This window comes from Cydia splendana, chromosome 7, assembly GCF_910591565.1.
Source record: "Cydia splendana chromosome 7, ilCydSple1.2, whole genome shotgun sequence".
NCBI classification, from domain to species: Eukaryota; Metazoa; Arthropoda; class Insecta; order Lepidoptera; family Tortricidae; genus Cydia; species Cydia splendana.
In genome coordinates this window covers 8,621,537-8,642,780 of record NC_085966.1, presented here as the reverse complement: position 1 = coordinate 8,642,780, position 21,244 = coordinate 8,621,537, and the positions used below count along the sequence as shown (strand labels likewise).

The following is a 21,244-nucleotide window of genomic DNA, read 5'->3' as shown; positions in this document are numbered from 1 at the left end:
GATATCTAAATATATTTGGTGAGTTTCTTCGATACACTGTTAAAACATGCCCGAGGAAAAGTTTTCAATACATATACATGTTTGTAAAGTTTAAGTAACAATTACCTAATAAAATAATTATGATATTTTTTCAGTTGTGTGCATTTATTGGTCACCTGTGTTATGGCACAAGATATTAAAAAACCGAATATCGTATTTGTAATGGCCGATGACTTGGTAAGTTTTTAATGTTTCTAATATTTATTTATTCATTTAGGTTCTTATGTTACTAATATTTATATCGTCAAAAAGTTTACAACATGTAATTAAGTTTGCATAAATGCGTCTATTGTATTTATTTTAAACAGTTAAAAACTTCATAAAACATGTTATAAACTTAATTATTTTATTAGATACCTAAATCATATTATTGTAAGGGATAATTCAAATGATATTTTTATTTATTAAGCTGTTCATAATAATGTATATTCAAATATTCACTTAAGGTATAGCCTTATTTTATAAGACCTCATTGTTACTAGTGAGGCTCGTGAAAGTCTCTTTTGTATCGAGCAAGGTTTATTATTAACTACAAAATTTTATCACTCATTTTACGTAATTGTAAATATAATTTAAGCTAAAACTATTAGAGGTAAAAATATTTTACAAAGCTGTTATTAATATTCGTGAATTTACTTTAAGATATTTGATCAGATGATTTGTAAAATTTAATGATGTCAGTTTATATTTCGGTTAAACTAATTATTTTTAGCGAGTTGTTATATTATGACTTAGGTACATAAAAAATGGTTTAAATTCTTCACAAGAACTAATTAAAAAATATAAGTACATCAAAACTGCATACACATTCATTGGTTCATGTATTGAATAATATTACTAGGTAAGGATTATTGTACCATTAGTGCCCAAATAAACATTAAAACATTATATTAAAGGGTTGGGATGACGTTAGTTTCCACGGGTCCGATCAAATAATGACCCCTAACATCGACGTGCTCGCCTACCAGGGCGCCATCCTCCAGCAATACTACTCGGACACGCAGGGCACGGCTGCCAGGAGCGCCCTTTTTACAGGAAAATACCCTATGAGACTCGGTAAATACTTTTTTACTATCAACAAAATGTGTTTATGAGCTTTTTCCCGACAGGCTTTAACATTTTATTGAAAATGTGTCACGGAGAGCCTGTTTTCAAGGCTTTTACTGCACGTTACGATGTTTGAAATCATGTGATTTTACTTAGAAATACTTAACACAAATCTAAATGGATCAAAAAACGTAGTATGAATAGGTATTAAGACTAATTCATAACTTCGAACAATTTTATTGCAAATCACTCATTAAAAAGTAGGTATTTATACTGTAGTTTCCACTTCACGAATAACTAATCTTATTGTACATACCTATTATTAAAATATCAATAACCGCATTTGTGTTGTAAATGAAAGTAGTGTTGCATATTTTATTATTTCCTAGCTTTATTTCTTGTAAATATCAATCAGTAACACAGAAAATCATTATTAGGGCCTGTCTGACTCAATTCAAATAATCAATAAAAAAACAGTCACTCACAACTGAATTATTGCAGTAAACGTGTGACAACTTTCAGGCAATTTTAATAACAAAACTTCCGTGAGACACGGACATATTAAATACTAGCTGTGCCCGCGGCTCCGCCCGCGTGGAATTCGGTCTGTATCAGTAAGCGGCTAATTTCTAATCCTAATTTCTCTCCCTCTCCCCTGGAGGCGGAACTTGAAGTAAAGTTGACATAATATATGGATATGCTAGAGGACTGTAGTCCAGATAAAATATTTTACAATTAGGGACCACTAAATAAAACTACACTCCAAAATCAATAGTTTTTTTTCGCCCTTATTCAAATTTTACACGTGATTTAAACCATGGTATAATAATATACTCCGCCTAGTACTCTATTCCGAGATTCGCGTATGACCTAACTGACACGGGCCTACGTCATCATGCTGTTTACAGGTTCTCAAACTTTAAAACGTGGGAGAATTTTAACCAACGGTGAAAATTATTTTAACGGCATTAATTTTAAGTTATTCATGTAGAAACATAGTAAAATAAAACAAATGTAATGTATTAAATTAAACTTTATTTATCTATACAAGACAAACGTTTGAAAAACTAATTCACAGTTACACATTAATTACCAAGCTTACGGCATGAAAAGTTTGGAAAACACTGCTACTGCTGACACTGAGCGAGAAGGAAATAACAATTAACACGCGTTCGACAAGGATGACGGACAGGGCATGAAGTTATCTAGATCCGAATTGTCAAATGTGACAGCGCTATCCTGTGTTGTCAGTAGTGTAAACAGAATTACCCGAACGTCTGAAATTTCTGTCGTGAATCGGAAGATATTGCTAACGAATAATTAAAAATGACGTGTTATTGTAAAATTTAAGATAAAATACATATAAATGAAAATTATAAAATTATAAAGAAATATTTTAACTTATTAACCATAGGTATAATGTACCCATGTAACATGTTATGTTGAAATAAAGTGGCAATGTTATTGTCACGTAGGCCCGTGTCACTCTGGGAATAGAAGACCATGTTTTATTAGACCATGATTTAAACGACAGAGTAACTGTAGGTGTATATCGGACAATACAGTAAGGTACTGGCGGCCTGCCTGGCTAGAGCGCCACTCACCGTGGTCTTCTTCAAACTCCTGAGGAAGACCATGTGCGCCTTGTACCTTCAATGCGTTGCGAGACTTTCGCGAATGATTCGATTTTTTTCGGGAAAGCATGGTAATGCGTATAAAATGTGTATAAATTGCGAGTCCCAAATCGTTTGACTCCGCAAACGATCAGTGCCGGATTAAGATATTTTGATGCCCAAAGCATTTCTAGACCACCATGGTCTCTCCAAGGTCATCAAGATTACATTGAATTTATTTGGTAAATTGAGTAAAGTTCACTGCCGCATTACAGCTGAGAATGGAAATCAGTCACATCATTTTATCACGAAAATTGACAGTGCCGCAGCAATAACGTTGCAACAGAGTACCTAATGCTGCTGCAGTCGCCACCCGAATGTCACCTTTATCATATCTTAGAATGTTATTGAAAAATTTTACGATATAAAAACGCAATTTGATAGACAGTTGTACATTTTTACTTTTAGTATGGAAATCAGTCACATAATTTTATCACGAAAATTGACAGTGCTGCAGCAGTAACGTTGTAACAGAGTAATGCTGCTGCAGTCGCCACCCGAATGTCATTTTATCATATCTTAGAAAGTGATTGAAAATGCGAGCGAAGCGAGCGCGAAATTTTTTCGATATAAAAACGCAATTTGATAGACAGTTGTACATTTTTACTTTTAGTATGGAAATCAGTCACATCATTTTAACTCGAAAATTGACAGTGCTGCAGCAGTAACGTTGCAACAGAATAATGCTGCTGCAGTCGCTACCCGAATGTCACCTTTATCATATCTTAGAAAGTTATTGAAAACGCGAGCGAAGCGAGCGCGAAAATTTTTCGATATAAAAAACGCAATTTGATAGACAGTTGTACATTTTTACTTTTCGTCCCAACAGGCGCGAATCCAGGATTTCATACAGAGAAGGGGTGGGACAGTTTTTTTATCAGCCTAGCTTCGCATAGGGCTCGATATTTAAGGGTCTCAGCGAGGTTGTTTGATGCAAGAGAGGTGAAAAGATGCAAGAAAGCAGAGCTTGGAATTGACCAAGTGAATTGAATTGGCGAAGAGTGAGCAAGGCAGAAGGCCCAGCTGCGAAAGAGGAAAGCTTGGATTTGGATCCACGCCCAAGTGTGATTAGGGCAGAAGATCAACTTTGCCGTAAGGCAGAAGGCCTCGCTTAAGACCTAACGCCGAACTGCAAAAGAGTGGCTTGAAATCGAATCTATGCATGTAATCACGACTCTTCTACTGCTCGCTGTTCGGCTTCACTCGAAGCCGAAGCGCTACTTGATAGGATGCTTTTAGTTTTCGGCTTTCACGGGGCCCCTTATAACACTTTTGACAGGTAGGTCTCAGGATCGCGGCTAAGGAGCAACTTGGCTTGGCCGACAAATCTGGCGTGCAAGAGAGCAAAATTCGCTATTAAATCGGTAACCTATGTCGCCAACCGAATGTCACCTCATCATAGAAAGTAATTGAAAACGCGAGCGAAGCGAGCGCGAAAAATTTTCGATATAAATACGTAATTTGATAGACAGTTGTACATTTTTACTTTTAGTATGGAAATCAGTCACATCATTTTATCGCGAAAATTGACAGTGCTGCAGCAGTAACGTTGCAACAGAGTAATGCTGCTGCAGTCGCCACCCGAATGTCACCTTTATTAAAAAAAATTGACAGTTGTACATTTTTACTTTTAGTCCCAACCAGGCGTGAATCCAGGATTTCATACAGACAAGGGATGGGACAGTTTTCTGTCAGCCTAGCTTCGCATAGGGCTCGATATTTAAGGGTCTCAGCGAGGTTGTTTTCATACAGAATAGATGCAAGAAAGCAGAGCTTGGAATTGACCAAGTGAATTAAATTGGCGAAGTGTGAGCAAGGCAGAAGGCCCAGCTGCGAAAGAGGAAAGCTTGGATTTCGATCCACGCCCAAGTGTAATTAAGGCAGAAGATCAACTTTGCCGTAAGGCAGAAGGCCTCGCATAAGACCTAACGCCGAACTGGAAAAGAGTGGCTTGAAATCGAATCACGACTCTTCTACTGCTCGCTTTTTGGCTTCACTCGAAAGCGCTACTTGATAGGATGCTTTTAGTTTTCGGCTTTTACCCCCTTATAACACTTTGACAGTTAGGTCTCAGGATCGCGGCTAAGGAGCAACTCGGCTTGGCCGACAATTCTGGCGTGCAAGAGAGTAAAATTCGCTATAAAATCGGTAACCTATATCGAAAAAATCGGCTGGCCGCAAGCTAGATTTTTTTTCCATGACTTTAAGGGCCTCCGCGTAAGGTCAAATCGAAAGCCTACGTTGGAGATGTTCTTTACGTACCCTCACTCTCTTACTTGATCCCTACGACCCTTCGTTATTAGATGGGTACTTGTACACGTATAAAAGTTTCATGTAGGTACCTACACCACGACGACTGCAATGCTGATGCAGCCTGCGCGTTTTTTTGCCTACGGTTTTGGTGCCCCCTCGACGTGGTGCCCCAAGAAAGTGCTTATTTTGCTTAAAAGGGTTAATCCGGCACTGCAAATGACAGAGGTCAATGTTTTTTTTTCAAAGTACCCATTTCCGTGGCCTTTATTAAGTGCTTAATACGTACGAATATGGATTTGATATGGATGCGATATAATTACGATTAGGTATAATTCATGACGGAGAAAATTAATAATTGTAAATAATTATACAATTATGCTCGTGTTGATAATTATGTGTGTTTATTTTACCACTACGAATGTAACTATGTAAACTCATTTTTAGTTTTCTTGATTACCCAACTAGCAAAATAGTCGTATAAGAATTGATTTACTCAGCCTGTAATCGTATAACAGCCGAGTTACGGTTGTTGAAGCACCAATATATCGTATAATAGCTGTTAACTCGACTATTTAGCAATTTTCGCTAATTAGTGCTATAATCATGTCGTATAAACGTTTATAGCACTTTTATTCCACCTTTTAATAAATGCTGAGTTAGCGCTACTAAATCACTTTTATTCAGCATAATTGTTCTATTAAAATCATATAACAGCTATAGATTAGCTAATTAATTGTCTGAATAAGGCGCTTTAATACAACTGTTACTTAACTCTCTTCTCTGTTGCTATAAAAGCCTATTAAAAGCAATCAAATATCCATTTGGCAACAATGCTGCTGTAACAGCGCGCTTATATCATAATTCGGGTAATGGGGTTCAAACTGCTGTTATAGGAGCTGAAGTGTATTTACAGGTTTTATTCAAAATGTATTCAGCTTAGAGTACTTTTAAAGAGTTTTGAACTACATTAACAGCACAAGTCAGCCATGTTGACGTTTCAATATAGTCCGGTGGCCAACTGCATGAAACCCTACCTGACAAAAAAATAGAATAATCCTACTCTGTAGCTGACTTTTAGTAGCATCAACTGTTCTTGGTCGGCCGCGGCTTAATTTGGAAAATTTTGCGCTAATGGCAAAATAGTGGCACAAAAATTCATAAAAAAAAACCCCATCGTATAATAGAATGAAACTTGCATGGTAGGATAGCTGCCTTTGAGGACAGCAAAACAAAACTGGTCAGCTACATCCTGTGTTGGTAGGTTCTTGTGTCCGACCGAATTTGTGGTACCACGTGACAGCTACAATTTACCTCATCGAAAAATAGAATCAAAACAACTGATTGTAATACCTACATTAAATTTGTTGACATATGTCTTGGTCGGCCTCACCTTAGCCTGACAGCGTTTTCAGTCCGTCCGCATTAAAATAAAAGTCAATGGCTACTATCCTACCATACAAGTGACATTCTATTTTTCGATGAGGTAAATTGTAGCTAACTTGGTACCACAAATTCGGTCGGACACAGGAACCTGCCAACACAGGATGTAGCTGACCACTTTTGTTTTTTGATGAATATTTGTACCACTTTTTTGCCATTTGCGCAAAATTTGCCAAGTTAAGCCACGGCCGACCAAGAGCAGTTGAAGCTGCTAAAAGTCAGCTACCCCTACAGAGTAGGATTTTTCAATTTTTTTATCAGGTAGGGTTTCATGCAGTCGGCCATCGGACTATAAATCCATAAACATGGCGACATCATGTGCTATAAGTGTAGCAGTAAACGCAGTTACTCGACTTATAGTCGAATTAATGAGATATAACAGAAACTAGATCGTGTAAGCAAATTTTTACTTATTTTTATTAATATTTTTTTATTGAAATTTAAGAAAATAGGCGGCCCATGAATATACCAGTGACTTTGGTTTTATCAATAAAGTATTTTTCGCGCTGGGTTTTACTGTATTACGTGTACTTACAGACAGTAAAAACTTATGTACACAATCACGGTAAAAATAAATGTCATGGATGACAGCAGTAAAAAATACTTAAATACCTTTTTGTTTTATTAGACACGTGAAGACGATTAGGCCTCAAACTGAATCAAATAATTGAAATATAATCGCTTACCTGAGATCGTTTTTAGCACATATTAGTTGAATAAAAGCATTTACTGCACTCTTACACATTTAAAATGCCGAGTAAAAGCAATCCGGCTACCTTTACGAAACATTTTTGCTGAGAAAAAGCAGTGCGGCTGCTTTTATAGAACACTTTTACTGAGTAATAGTAAATTGCTAATGTTTATAGAACAAATAGTCGAGTAAAAGCACTATCGTTGCTATTAAAACACTAGAAGTGCTTTTATCCACTTTTACTCAACTCTTACAGCATCGATTTGCTTCTTATACAGCGCTTACTCGATTTTTATAACACTTTTAGTCTGTATAAGTGCGCCTTTTCGCGTTGAGTAAACGCTTACAGGACTTTTACTAGACTGTTTTTACACCGTTTATAGCACCAAAAAGCGAAAATAAAAACGTGCTCTCAACTTTTATAGCACATAGATTTGCTAGTTGGGTACCTACTTAACGTTTACTCAGTTCCCCAAAAGATGGCACTGTGCAATGTGTGGCAATTAATTTATTGTCGTTTAATTTTGTTGTATTATTAAATTAATACAATTATTCAATTAAATTTGTTGATATCCGTACCCCCTCTTCTAAACTTAGAGTTAATTTGACAAAATCCTTCCTCAGTGGCGCCATCTGTTAGTTTACCACGGTACTCTATAGTGGTAGCACATATTTGAAAAAAGTTTGCCCCTCATTCCTAAGTAGCGCCATAAGATTCAGGGTCAAACTTAAGTCAATCGAGTGTTGTGGCTCCCCCCCCTTTCAGCGGTTGAATTTTTATAGCCTATAACCTGGCCGAGGATTTCCTCGACAGATTAGCAAAGATTTCATCAAAATCCGTTCAGCCGTTTTCACGTGATGCGCGTTCAAATAAACAGACAAACAGATAAACAGACAAACAGACAAAAATTCTAAAAACTGCTGGAATGTGTTCTGTTATCGATTCTAAGTATCCCCAGCCAACTTTTTTTCAAATATCTTCCATGTACAGACTTTTGACCCTCTTCAGCTTTATTATATGTATAGATAGATATTAAACTGGGTCACTCACGTTTATAAAGTCGATGATTTCTCGACATGTTTCGCTCCTTAATGAGGAGCATTTTCATACAGCGCACGCGTTGTATATTTAACTTTCAGGCACACAAAGCGACTCCATACTAGCATCAGAAGACCGAGGTATCCCAGTATCGGAGCCGCTGCTACCCGAATACCTACGGGAACTAGGCTACGACACGCACTTGGTCGGCAAGTGGCACGTCGGCAAATCCCGGGAACACTATCTGCCTACTTACAGGGGATTTGATACTTTCTACGGCTTCCTCGATGGCTCCGTGGATTACTATACGTACAACTTGGTCGAGGTATGACTAGTTGACTACTGTGGGCGCAGCACGGTTCCATTTTTATCGTCTATCACTATGCGCGTCCCTTTCGCACTTACATACTTGTTAGAACGTGACAGGCATGGTGACAAGGGATAAAAACGCGACCGTGCTACGCCGCCAGCTTAAGATTGATTAGACATAGATTAACCTAGTTAAATAGGCGATGTATTTTCGAAAATAAATGTATTTCTTCTTTTTCTTCTTCTTCGATGGTGCTTTATGGAAATTGTATACAAAGTGACATACTTTTATGGTTACCTATGTAATTAAACAAGTCTTTTCTAAACCATATAAAAGTGACATGATATTAGGAAAACGTAATATCATGTCACTTTTATTCATTATCTGTTAACTCGATTAAACATTACTGGTATCAAAATATTACTTATAATAGGTATTATAATTTAGGCTTTGCCGTAAAATTATTTAAACACTGATGAATAACGAACGTTATCATAATTACTACAATAAACCAAACTCGAATATTAATTTGTTCATTAACATATTCTTGTTTAAACAATAACCATTGTAACCGAGACCACAGGTACGATAAATTCACGTTAAGAGTAAAAGCGAGTTAATTATAACTTTTACGTAACTAGTTAGTAATATTTATTTTCCCGCTCAAGGATTTTACTGTTTTATTATTTCATTTAAGGTCTAGAAATTGTCTAACTAGAATCTCCAAGTACATATTTATCGTTTATTTTTACAGAATTGTAACGGCACATCGTTCTTTGGTCTCAATTTTTATGAAAACTTGGCGCCCGTGGAGGATCTAAGTGGACATCTTACGGAAATACTCACTGACAGAGCTGTTAACTGTAAGTGGTGTTCCCGACAAATCCTTTGAGTCCGCTTCGCACTCTAGGCATACTGAGGAATAAACTGCCACATAAGCAAAGCTGGAAATACTCCGTAAACGGTTACAGTTTCGAGTTTTGTAGATAGTTTTTTCTTTTATTTAATATTTGTGTTATTCTAAGGAATAAATTATAGTTTTTGCAATTTACTTGCGAATAATGAAAACAGGTAACCTTGTCTAAAATGGCCTTAAAAAGTGCCCCATTTTTATTATGATATTATTTTCTTATGACATAATATTTGAATAAAAATGGATCTCCTCATCTATTCAATAAGCCTGTCAATGATTGCTATGATGCAACGACCTCTGGGATTGTAATTGATCGAAAGCCTACACGTCAGCAGAATGAATAAATAAATGAATGAATGTCTCTTGAGATATTAATTAAGAGATCTGTGAAGTCAGCGTATAAACGGATATGTTTAGATTCACTTCACGAAGGATTATTTGTGATTTTTTTATAATAAAGCCAATTGGGATGATGCCACAAGTTGAATTTTATAACAAAATCTCTATGACTTAATAGTAGAGGTCCGGCCAGCGAACGAAACGTCTTCTAGAAATCGATTTTCGCTCATGTCGTCTCGGATAACCATATACCATACTAGCTGTGCCTGCGGCTCCGCCCGCGTGGAATTCGGTCTGTGTCAGTAAGCGGCTCATTTCTAATCCTAATTTCTCTCCCTCTCCCTTGGAGGCGGAACTTGAAGTAAAGTTGACAGATGGATATGCTAGAGGACTGTAGTCCAGATAAAATATTTTACAGTTATGTACCACTAAATAAAACTACACTCCAAAATCAATAGGTTTTTTCGCCCTTATTAAATTTTTACACGTGATTTAAACGACAGAGTAGTAGGTGTATATCGGACGATACAGTAAGGTATACGCGCGCGAGCGAAAGCGAAGCGGCCTGCCTGGCTAGAGCGCCACTCACCGTGGTCTTCTTCAGACTCCTGAGGAAGACCACGTGCCCCTTGTAACCTCAATGCGTTGCGAGACTTTCGCGAATGATTCGATTTTTTTCGGAAAGGCATGGAAATGCGTATAAAATGCAAGTCCCAAATCGTTTGACTCCGCAAACGACCAGTGCCGGATTAAGATATTTTGATGCCTTAAGCATTTCTAGACCATGGTGCCCCCTCTCTCTAGGGTCATCAAGATTACATTGAATTTTTTTGGTAAATTGACTGACGTTCATTGCCGCATTACAGCTGAGAATGTCACCTTACGCCACCCGAATGTCACCTTTATCATATATTAGAATGTAATTGAAAACGCGAGCGAAGCGAGCGCGAAAATGTTTCGTTATAAAAACGCAATTTGATAGACAGTTCATAAAAATGAACTGTCTATCAAATATGGAAATCTATACTTATAGTATGGAAATCAGTCACATAATTTTATCACGAAAATTGACAGTGCTGCAGCAGTAACGTGTAGCACCAGAGTAATGCTGCTGCAGTCGCCACCCGAATGTGACCTTTGCCATAATTTAGAAAGTTATTAAAAACGCGAGCGTAGCGAGCGCGAAAATTTTTTGATATAAAAATCGCAGTTTGATAGACAGTTGTACATTTTTACTTTTAGTATGGAAATCAGCCATATAATTGAATAGTAAATGAAAACGCGAGCGAAGCGAGCGCGAAAATTTTTCGATATAAAAAACACAATTTGATAGACTGTTGTACATTTTTACTTTTATTATGGAAATCAGTCACATCATTTTAACTCGAAAATTGACAGTGCTGCAGCAGTAACGTTGCAACAGAATAATGCTGCTGCAGTCGCTACCCGAATGTCACCTTTATCATATCTTAGAAAGTTATTGAAAACGCGAGCGAAGCGAGCGCGAAAATTTTTCGATATAAAAAACGCAATTTGATAGACAGTTGTACATTTTTACTTTTCGTCCCAACAGGCGCGAATCCAGGATTTCATACAGAGAAGGGGTGGGACAGTTTTTTATCAGCCTAGCTTCGCATAGGGCTCGATATTTAAGGGTCTCAGCGAGGTTGTTTGATGCAAGAGAGGTGAAAAGATGCAAGAAAGCAGAGCTTGGAATTGACCAAGTGAATTGAATTGGCGAAGAGTGAGCAAGGCAGAAGGCCCAGCTGCGAAAGAGGAAAGCTTGGATTTGGATCCACGCCCAAGTGTGATTAGGGCAGAAGATCAACTTTGCCGTAAGGCAGAAGGCCTCGCTTAAGACCTAACGCCGAACTGCAAAAGAGTGGCTTGAAATTGAATCTATGCATGTAATCACGACTCTTCTACTGCTCGCTGTTCGGCTTCACTCGAAGCCGAAGCGCTACTTGATAGGATGCTTTTAGTTTTCGGCTTTCACGGGGCCCCTTATAACACTTTTGACAGGTAGGTCTCAGGATCGCGGCTAAGGAGCAACTTGGCTTGGCCGACAAATCTGGCGTGCAAGAGAGCAAAATTCGCTATTAAATCGGTAACCTATGTCGAAAAAATCGGCTGGCCGCAAGCCCGAAAGCAAAATATTTTTCCATGCCTTTAAGGGCCTCCGCGTAAGGTCAAATCGAACTCACTCTCTTACTTGATCCCTACGACCCTTCGTTATTAGATGGGCAAGTACTTGTACACGTATAAAAGTTTCATGTAGGTACCTACTCCACGACGACTGCAATGCTGATGCAGCCTGCGCGTTTTTTTGCCTACGGTTTTGGTGCCCCCTAGACGTGGTACGTGGTACCATAAGCAAGTGCTTATTTTGCTTAAAAGGGTTAATCCGGCACTGCAAATGACAGAGGTCAATGTTTTTATTTCAAAGTACCCACCTTCGTGGCCATTATTAAGCGCTGTATACGTATGAATATGGATTTGATATGGATGCGATATAATTACGATTAGGACTAGGATTCATGACGGAGAAAATTAATAATTTTAAATAATTATGCAATTATACGCGTGTTGATATGTGTGTTTATTTTACTACTACGTAACTATGTAAACTCATTTTTAGTTTTCTTGATTACTTAATTTTTACTCAGTTCCCCTGTGCAATGAGGGGCAATTAATTTACTGTCGTTTAATTTTGTTGTATTATTAAATCAACATAATTATTCAATTAAATTTGTTGATAACCGTACCCTCTCTTCTAAACTTAGAGTTAATTAGGCAAAATCCTTCCTCGGTGGCCTATTCATGTCAACACGTATTAAATTCAGCGCCATCTGTTAGTTTACCAGGGTACTCTATAATGGTAGCACATATTTGAAAAAAGTTTGCCCCTCCTTCCTAAGTAGCGCCATAAGATTCAGGGGCAAACTTAAGTCAATCGAGTGTTGTAGCTACCTCCCCTTTTAGGGGTAGAATTTTTATAGCCTATAACCTGGCCGGGGATGTTCTCGACAGATTAGTAAAATTTGCATCAAAATCCGTTCAGCCGTTTTCACGTGATGCGCGTTCAAATAAACAGACAAACAGATAAACAGATAAACAGACAAACAGACAAAAATTCTAAAAACTGTTGGAACGTGTTCTGTTATCGATTCTAAGTATCCCCAGCCAACTTTTTTTCGAATATCTTCCATGTACAGACTTTCGACCCTCTTCAGCTTTATTATATGTATAGAATAGATAGAAGATATGCAATTATACGCGTGTTGATATGTGTGTTTATTTTACTACTACGTAACTATGTAAACTCATTTTTAGTTTTCTTGATTACTTAATTTTTACTCAGTTCCCCTGTGCAATGAGCAAGGACCGGAAAACCCCTCTTTACGGTTAATCCTATCCATTCGGTAACCCAATCGATTCGGTTACCGTATCATTCGGTAACCCTATCATACTGTTACCTGATTGTAATGGTAAGCTTATTGAAACGGTAACCTTAACCTTTAACCGAGTTAATTCAAAACCCCATCGCGATAGGGTTTTTGTTAGGGGTTTTTAACAGGTTTTTATTCGGTTATGGTAACCTTTATTATCGGTTGCTTATACGTTTGCAACATCCGTATTTAGTGATGTGCCGTCAGTAGAATACTAAAAAAAATAGTTGTTTTATTAATTGTTAACTTTCTTAATTTTGTTTTTTTTACTTTTTTGTTTATTTATTTACTATAATTCATTTATTTCATTAATGTTATTTATTTTATTAATAATATTTATTTTATAAATGTTATTTATTTTATCAATGATATTAATTTTATTAATGTAATTTATTTTATTAATAATATTCATTTTATTAATGTTATTTATTTGATTAATATTATTTATTTATTTTGATTATTTTGTTTATTGTATTTATTGTGTTTATTTCGTTCATTTCATTCATTTCATGTATTGTTTAGTATGTGGTTTCAGTTATTCATACTGCGACCTGCGACTTTCTGCATTATATTCAATTAGAATGTTATTCTGAATTAAGTTAACTTTTGTAGTACAATGTATATAATTTGTAAAATAAATTTCACTCCTCTTTTCAATGGTCGGATTGATTTGAATTTTTTTTAGCGTAAAAGTTGTGATTGTGATAGATAGGTAGGTACATTTTTTTTAGGAGCTTTCGAAACGGTGATGATAATTTGATAATGAAGCTACATAAAAAGTAAACTGCGAAATTATAATTATGATGGTTCAATGTATATTCCTTTGCCAATTAAGTATGTATTTTGTTTATTATTCTTATCAGCCTTGAGGTCTTACGTATGCTATCTCTTTCACACATACGGAAAGTGAATGAGATAGCAAATTACAGCAGGTAAGAAAAGAGTCCTACGCTTATCACTAGATTTGCAGAAAGTCGCAGATCGCAGCATGAATTATTGTATTGTATTATTTGGCGTGTTTCCACTTGAGACCGTCATTTATTACTCATTGGCAATAACAATAAGATTTAATCGTGGCGTGGTGAATTTTTTGACAGCATTTGATTTGAGACACGTGCGGTAGGCAGTGTGTGAAACGATATTAATACCTATTGATTTCCGTCTAATAATTAATGCAAATTTTAAATATCAGCTGAACTTTTAAAAACACAATGAGTCTCGGTAGTAACTCGGACACTGAAACTACATACTAATGCCTATTCCCATCTGTGCCCGGCGGAGATAAATAGGAATACACCATATCGAGCTATTCCTTATCATACCTTTAAAAACACCTTTTTTAGGGTTCCGTACCCAAAGGGTAAAAACGGGATCCTATTACTAAGACTCGGCTGTCCGTCTGTCTGTCACTAGGCTGTATCTCATGAACCGTGATAGCTAGGCAGTTGACATTTTCACAGATTATGTATTGCTGTTGCCGCTATTACAACAAATACTAAAAACAGAATATTATAAATATATAAGTTGGGCTCCCATACAACAAACGTGATTTCTTTGCTGTTTTTTGCGCAATGGTACAGAACCCTTCCTGCGCTAGTCCTACTCGCACTTGGCCGGTATTTTATTTTTTACATTAAATTAGGCACTGAGCCATTGAAGTGTTTCGCTATCCACCATCCGGTCAGATCAGCTGAATTGTACCTGATGATTTAGTTATCACATTAAAGCAATACGGGTATCGACCAACACAAAGACTATGCGGCAGTAAATTAAAGTAATAAAATTAGGTATAAATTAGACAAGAAACTATTATTATTTACTTCTATCTATACGGCACCCAGACTGCATTTTAATCCAGGAATATTATTAAGAATATAAAATCATGATTACATTTACTTGATTAAGAATGAGATTATTCTTATTAAATTTGTTCACATACGTTTATTATTTCCGATCAAAATTATTGGAATAATTTTGACGGAAATAAAATCAACATGATTTTATTCTTAGGAATTCTTATTCAAATAATGATTTTATTCTTGAATGCCCAACACTGCTTACTAAGTATGTATCTATTTAATTTAATCAAAATTATTTCACCTAGGTACCAATGTTACAGATACTCAATAAATATAATGAATTCTGGTGTTAATGAAAGATTTGAAGTATTAAAATAAGGTTATCACTGCTATAGATAATATATATATATTCTGCTCGCTGCATTAAGCAAAACAAGGTAAATTACGACTTTTAGCTGACACAACTCACCGCATCTGAAAACGTTTAAAAGTAGTTGCTTATTATAAAATAAGCCCATAATAACTACCTATTATGTCATTTGTCAACAATGGTTAAATATCTACCACACTACCACAATCCGCTAACGCATGTATCTTTATCACAAAGTGATTTATTTAATCACTCTATCTAAAGATAAACTATACCTACCAGTAAAATTACTAGTTAGGTTAAAATATTTCCTTAAATCAGTCTTTACTCTGTATGTACATACCAAGTTCGAACCCGAAAATAGAAAAATAATATCTAAGTAGCATTAAAAATATAACTAAATAATAGCAGATATTGCTAGGATAGGATGGTGTTTACTTGCAGCAAGCCCTTTTCTAAAAATTCCAAACTAGAATTGCTCCGAAATGAACAAAAACAATAAGAACACACAGGTATAAAGATAAACAAAGGAATGGCCGCGCTGCGGCTGTCGCTCCAAAGTAATACTGTAATCGCTCAATAATGTTTTCAATTTTAGCTTAAGGACTCAAAGTACAATATTGTTTGAATTGACAATAAGCGAAGTTACCGACAAAAAAACATGTTTGTGCTGGAGACTTAATAGACCGCCCATGCCAACCACGGTTATTCAATAATAAGTTCAATTTAAGTGTGCGTAAAGATTACAATCGTTTGAACTGGTTCAAAACCTTATTATGAGGTAACTGAATCGACTGGGTTTTTATTTCGGTTACCGGTAACCGAGGTTAACTCGATCTGATACGGTTACCGAATCAAAGTGTTACCTTATCAGACGGTTACCGTTATGGTAGGGGTTTTTATAACCACTTTTAAAATAACCCTATGAAAAACCCCGGTTAAGGTAACCGGTTCCGGTCCCTGGCAATGAGGGGCAATTAATTTACTGTCGTTTAATTTTGTTGTATTAGGGTGGATTTCAAAATCCAGCGAAAACTTATGGTTCGGTCTTTATAAAAAAAACTAGTAGGTTGTGCGAGTTGCAACTTTTTTATATGTTTTTAAGAACTATTATCTTCATGTTCCTTCAATTACCATCTCCAATAACTTAATAGTTTTTTTTATATAAAATGTTTTATGTGTCTAAAATCATCACCGTCGACCGGAAAAATCTGAACCTTTTTGTTTGCAGTGAAAATTATAGCATACCTATCGTACGATTGCGATTTTTCTTTTACTTATATCTTTTCCATGTTGTTGTTTAACACATGAAAAAATATGCAATAATTCCTTCACCGAGAAAGTACATTTAAAAATATTTAAAATTTTGTCACGAATATTCGTCAACACCGTCATGGTAATGTCAATGTGAGCTTATCTCGGTGTATGAACAACGAAATACCGCTAAAGGTCCTTGCCCTATTTTTCACTTTAGTATAGAATGCCAAAAATGATTTCACTATAAAGTCACATCACTGAATCGTGAGAAATATTACGAACAAATTTGTAAAACGTAGTTTGTCACAACAGAGCATCATCACCGTTATGCTTTGGTTTAAAAAAGTTACAAATGATATATTAGAAATAATTACTGAAATGAATGGCAAACTACATGAAGTTTATTGTGTAGCATAGACATTAACTACTATTATTCGTATTCTAGAAATAAAAACAAGAAACTCTCAAATCGTCAACACCATACCCATCATCACCGTGAAAAAATGACGACCGGTGATGATTTCATGTGTATGGTGATGACGGTTCTCAGAAACTTTTCTAGTTATTTTGCTATAATTCATTATGAAATTAAGCTGTATGTTTGAAAAACGTTCTCTATGTCTTCTAACACTATATAATGTCTACCTTATAAATGTAGAATAAATGTAGAAGAAGATATAATTATTTCTTTCACACTAGAGGATGCTTAGTTTTTAATTAACATTTTGACTGAAGTAGGCAAAATTTAGGTCATTTAGAACTTAGAACATACAAATGTTTTTTTTTATAATCTAATAATGTAAATCGTGCAACTTAGAGTCTGTAATTGCATGTTAGTCGTGTTAAAACAAAGTATTTAAACAAGCAACATATATTAAGTTTTAAGCGACCATAGGCTACGGTACTGGCTCACTATCGTGATGGCTTTATGTTTTTTGATAATATTATATTAATTGATGTATATAATTACAGCAATTAATAATTATACCATTGGGTAGTCACCGGACCCAATACCTAACATTTTGTAACTTATGACATGCATTACAAGTAGGGGTCTTGCAACTTATAAAACACTGATTATATATTAATGTTTAGCTATTAAACAACATATATATGGATTTAAATCATTATAGCTATTTTTAAAGTTAATTAATAAAACAACAAAAATACAAACTTGTGCAATGAATCAAACTATCAAAAAAAGGTAATATATCATAAAAATTAAGCTCATTGGTAAGCCAGTAATTTTATAATATGACATAAATACCAAGTTATGCAGTAGATAAAAGAAGATGCGGGTTTAAACTGATAATAAGAGTACAATATTGTTAATATGATTTAACATTGAAAAAACCCAAAAAAAAAAAATGAATACATAAATTGCCTATTTCGGAACATAAATTATTTAAAATTATACAATAAAAATACTTGTTATATATTTATTTATATGAATAAAATGTATTTTTTATAATTTTCTAAAAATAATTTATGTAGCTAGTCTTATGTTCAAAAACATGTTATTTTTAATGTTTATTAAAGTTCTAAAGTCTTACAATTAAAAAAAGTTTTTGTTTTTTTAATACGTTTTTAATACATATGTAAATTAGTTCCCAAATCGTCATTACCGTACATGCAGTGTCATTACCGTCTATAAAAGAGTCATTACCATACCATGGTTGTCATCACCATCTTGCGTTTTTATTTTCCGAAAGCGATAACTTCAAATATAAGCCACAAATGATTGTATACATACCATACATATCCTCAATATACAGCCCTCCATTACTTTACCCAGCTAGAATCGTGTTAAATTAAACATTTAAAAAAATTAATTTTTTGTATGGTGAAATTTTTTGTGCTGAAATCCACCCATTATCAAATCAACATAATTATTCAATTAAATTTGTTGATAACCGTACCCTCTCTTCTAAACTTAGAGTTAATTTGGCAAAATCCTTCCTCTGTGGCCTCTATTCATGTCAACACGTATTAAATTCAGCGCCATCTGTTAGTTTACCAGGGTACTCTATAATGGTAGCACATACTTGAAAAAAGTTTGCCCCTCCTTCCTAAGTAGCGCCATAAGATTCAGGGGCAAACTTAAGTCAATCGAGTGTTGTAGCTACCCCCCCTTTTAGGGGTTGAATTTTTATAGCCTATAACCTGGCCGGGGATGTTCTCGACAGATTAGTAAAATTTGCATCAAAATCCGTTCAGCCGTTTTCACGTGATGCGCGTTCAAATAAACAGACAAACAGACAAACAGACAAACAGATAAACAGATAAACAGACAAACAGACAAAAATTCTAAAAACTGTTGGAACGTGTTCTGTTATCGATTCTAAGTATCCCCAGCCAACTTTTTTTCGAATATCTTCCATGTACAGACTTTCGACCCTCTTCAGCTTTATTATATGTATAGAAGATAGATAGATTCACCCATATCTGAGACGACTTGAACGAAAACTAACCTAAAGCCTGTCCGGCCGGCCGTCTGTAGGTAGATAGAAAATACTTATCATCTAGCCTATTGCGATCGAGTCAAACAAACAAAGTCCTACTTAGAATATTATTACATTTTCATCGCGAATGAAGAAAAATGAAGTAGCGAGATGAAACTGAAAATCTGCTAACTTTTATTAGGTGACATTTGCATTGCGAAGATTGCAGTAATAACGCTGCTGTGGTCGCAATCGGAATCTAACCTCTATGTTTTAACATATTCCAGTGATAAGAAACCACAACACATCGAAGCCATTGTACCTCCACGTGTCGCACGCGGCTCCACACACCGGCGGAGGCTTGGTGTCCCTGCAGCCACCTGTCAACACCTTGGCGGAAAACAGCCATATAGCGCACACAGCTCGGCGCATGTATGCCGGTATGCATTGTTATTTGTGTATTCTCCTAACTGAACGAGAAATGCATCAGATTGGCATAATACGCGACCTTAACCCATGCGTTTTTATGTGAAGAATGACAACGTTGGCAGATTTTAGCTATTGTCGCTGTCGTGTGTGATAATAAGCTTAGGTATATTCGTCAAAGCTAATTTGTAACGTAAAAACAGAGCTAGAAGTCTACTTTTAGATAGTAGCAGATTTTAATGTGTACACCAATTTGGACATTTACAGGTCTTGTTACAAGCTTAGACAAGAGCGTTGGACATATAATTGCTGCTTTAGCAGAGAGGGAAATGTTAAAAAACACGATTATAGTTTTCGTATCTGATAATGGAGCAGGTGCAACTGAAAATTTTGGATGCAACTTGCCGCTGCGAGGAGAGAAAAGTACTCCGTGGGAAGGTGCTGCGAGATCTGTGGCTCTCGTATGGCACGCTTCAGTGGCACCTAATAGAAACGATCAGATATTCCACGTTACTGATTGGTTGCCCACTTTTCTATCAGCTGCAGGTGGCGATATACCCAAAAATATTGACGGAATCGACCAATGGCGTACAATTGTAAAGGGCGAAGTATCTAAACGGGACAGCGTACTAATAACAATTGACGATCTTAACGGTTGGGCTGCGTTCAGAGAGGGTGACTATAAAATAATTGTGGGGAATGTAAGCAAAGAGAAGAGTAAATATCAAGGCAAAGAGCTCAAGGCAGTGCGACTTGGCTCGTTTCCGTACGAAAATGTGCTACTGGCATCGGAAGCATGCTTAGTGTTTAAAGAAACACTGGATCTGAGTTTAGACATAGTATCAGTCTACGAGATGCGCAATAACAGTAAACTGGTAGAAACTGTTAATGATCTGCCAGACGAGGCAGTTTGTTTTCCAACATTAGGTGAATTGACGCAATATTTATATTTAACTTACTTTGAATACCTTTACTCTCAACCGATATAAAACACCAATTTTTTACTTTTACAGCAAAAGGCTGCCTATTTAAAGTATCTGAAGATCCAACTGAGGCTTTTGATCTGTGGCATGCAAAAATGGATATAGTTAGACGCATGAGTTTACGACTAAGAACTCTCTGGACAGAAATGACTCCAAGGCGACTACCCAAAGCGGATCCTAGAGCTAATCCATCAAATCAGAACTACGTGTGGTTCTCTTGGGTACCTAATGAAGAAAAAATCGATGCACCACGAAAACCCGTTCCACCTTTTCCTTTACAGGTGTCAAGAGATGAGCTACAGTACGTCGTCGACATCAATTTAAGTTCTTTCAAAGATAAAATTCACGAGTATATTAAAAACATGGGAGAATCATTTGTTACGAGCGTCGGTGGCTTGTTTAATTTTTAGTTTATTTTGTAATATTTGTGTTCTTATAGTCAGGGCAATGTAGAAACCAACCAACAAAGTAAAAGCATAAGTTAAACCGTAGGTCTAAGCTTCATAATATATAAGGATCAATTCATAAAGTAACTGTCAAATATTGATTCATACGTTGCGCTGACTATAGCTTCTTTGTATTTAGGTAGGTATGCGGTATCAAGGAGCTAAATAAGTAATGTTTTTATAGTTGTAACTTTTGTATCTATTTGAATATTTTGTCCTCATTTAACTAAGTCCGACAGCTGTTATTTCCCCCACCATAATTCTAGAATAATAATAGTACATTACTACAGCGGCCGGGACGAAAGGGGTTGCCGGCCGAAGACATATAG

The 21,244-nt window shown here is 36.0% G+C and overlaps 1 protein-coding gene across 1 annotated transcript; it reads left to right on the top strand.

The window, feature by feature from the left end:
• Positions 1 to 201: 201 nt before the first annotated feature.
• LOC134792296 (arylsulfatase B-like) lies at positions 202 to 20,924 on the top strand. The gene is made up of 7 exons (XM_063763565.1): positions 202 to 216; positions 930 to 1,095; positions 8,284 to 8,507; positions 9,247 to 9,355; positions 19,348 to 19,500; positions 19,754 to 20,413; positions 20,500 to 20,924. The coding sequence occupies exons 1-7, from the start codon at positions 202 to 204 to the stop codon at positions 20,877 to 20,879; spliced, it is 1,707 nt and encodes a 568-aa protein (XP_063619635.1). The 3' UTR covers positions 20,880 to 20,924.
• The last annotated feature ends 320 nt before the right edge of the window (positions 20,925 to 21,244 follow it).

Bases quoted from the DNA above. Each gene is read 5' to 3' on its own strand.
- LOC134792296 (XM_063763565.1), top strand. The intron at 19,501-19,753 runs GTATGCATTGTT...GGACATTTACAG, and splicing joins AGCTCGGCGCATGTATGCCG to GTCTTGTTACAAGCTTAGAC. The intron at 20,414-20,499 runs GTGAATTGACGC...TTACTTTTACAG, and splicing joins AGTTTGTTTTCCAACATTAG to CAAAAGGCTGCCTATTTAAA.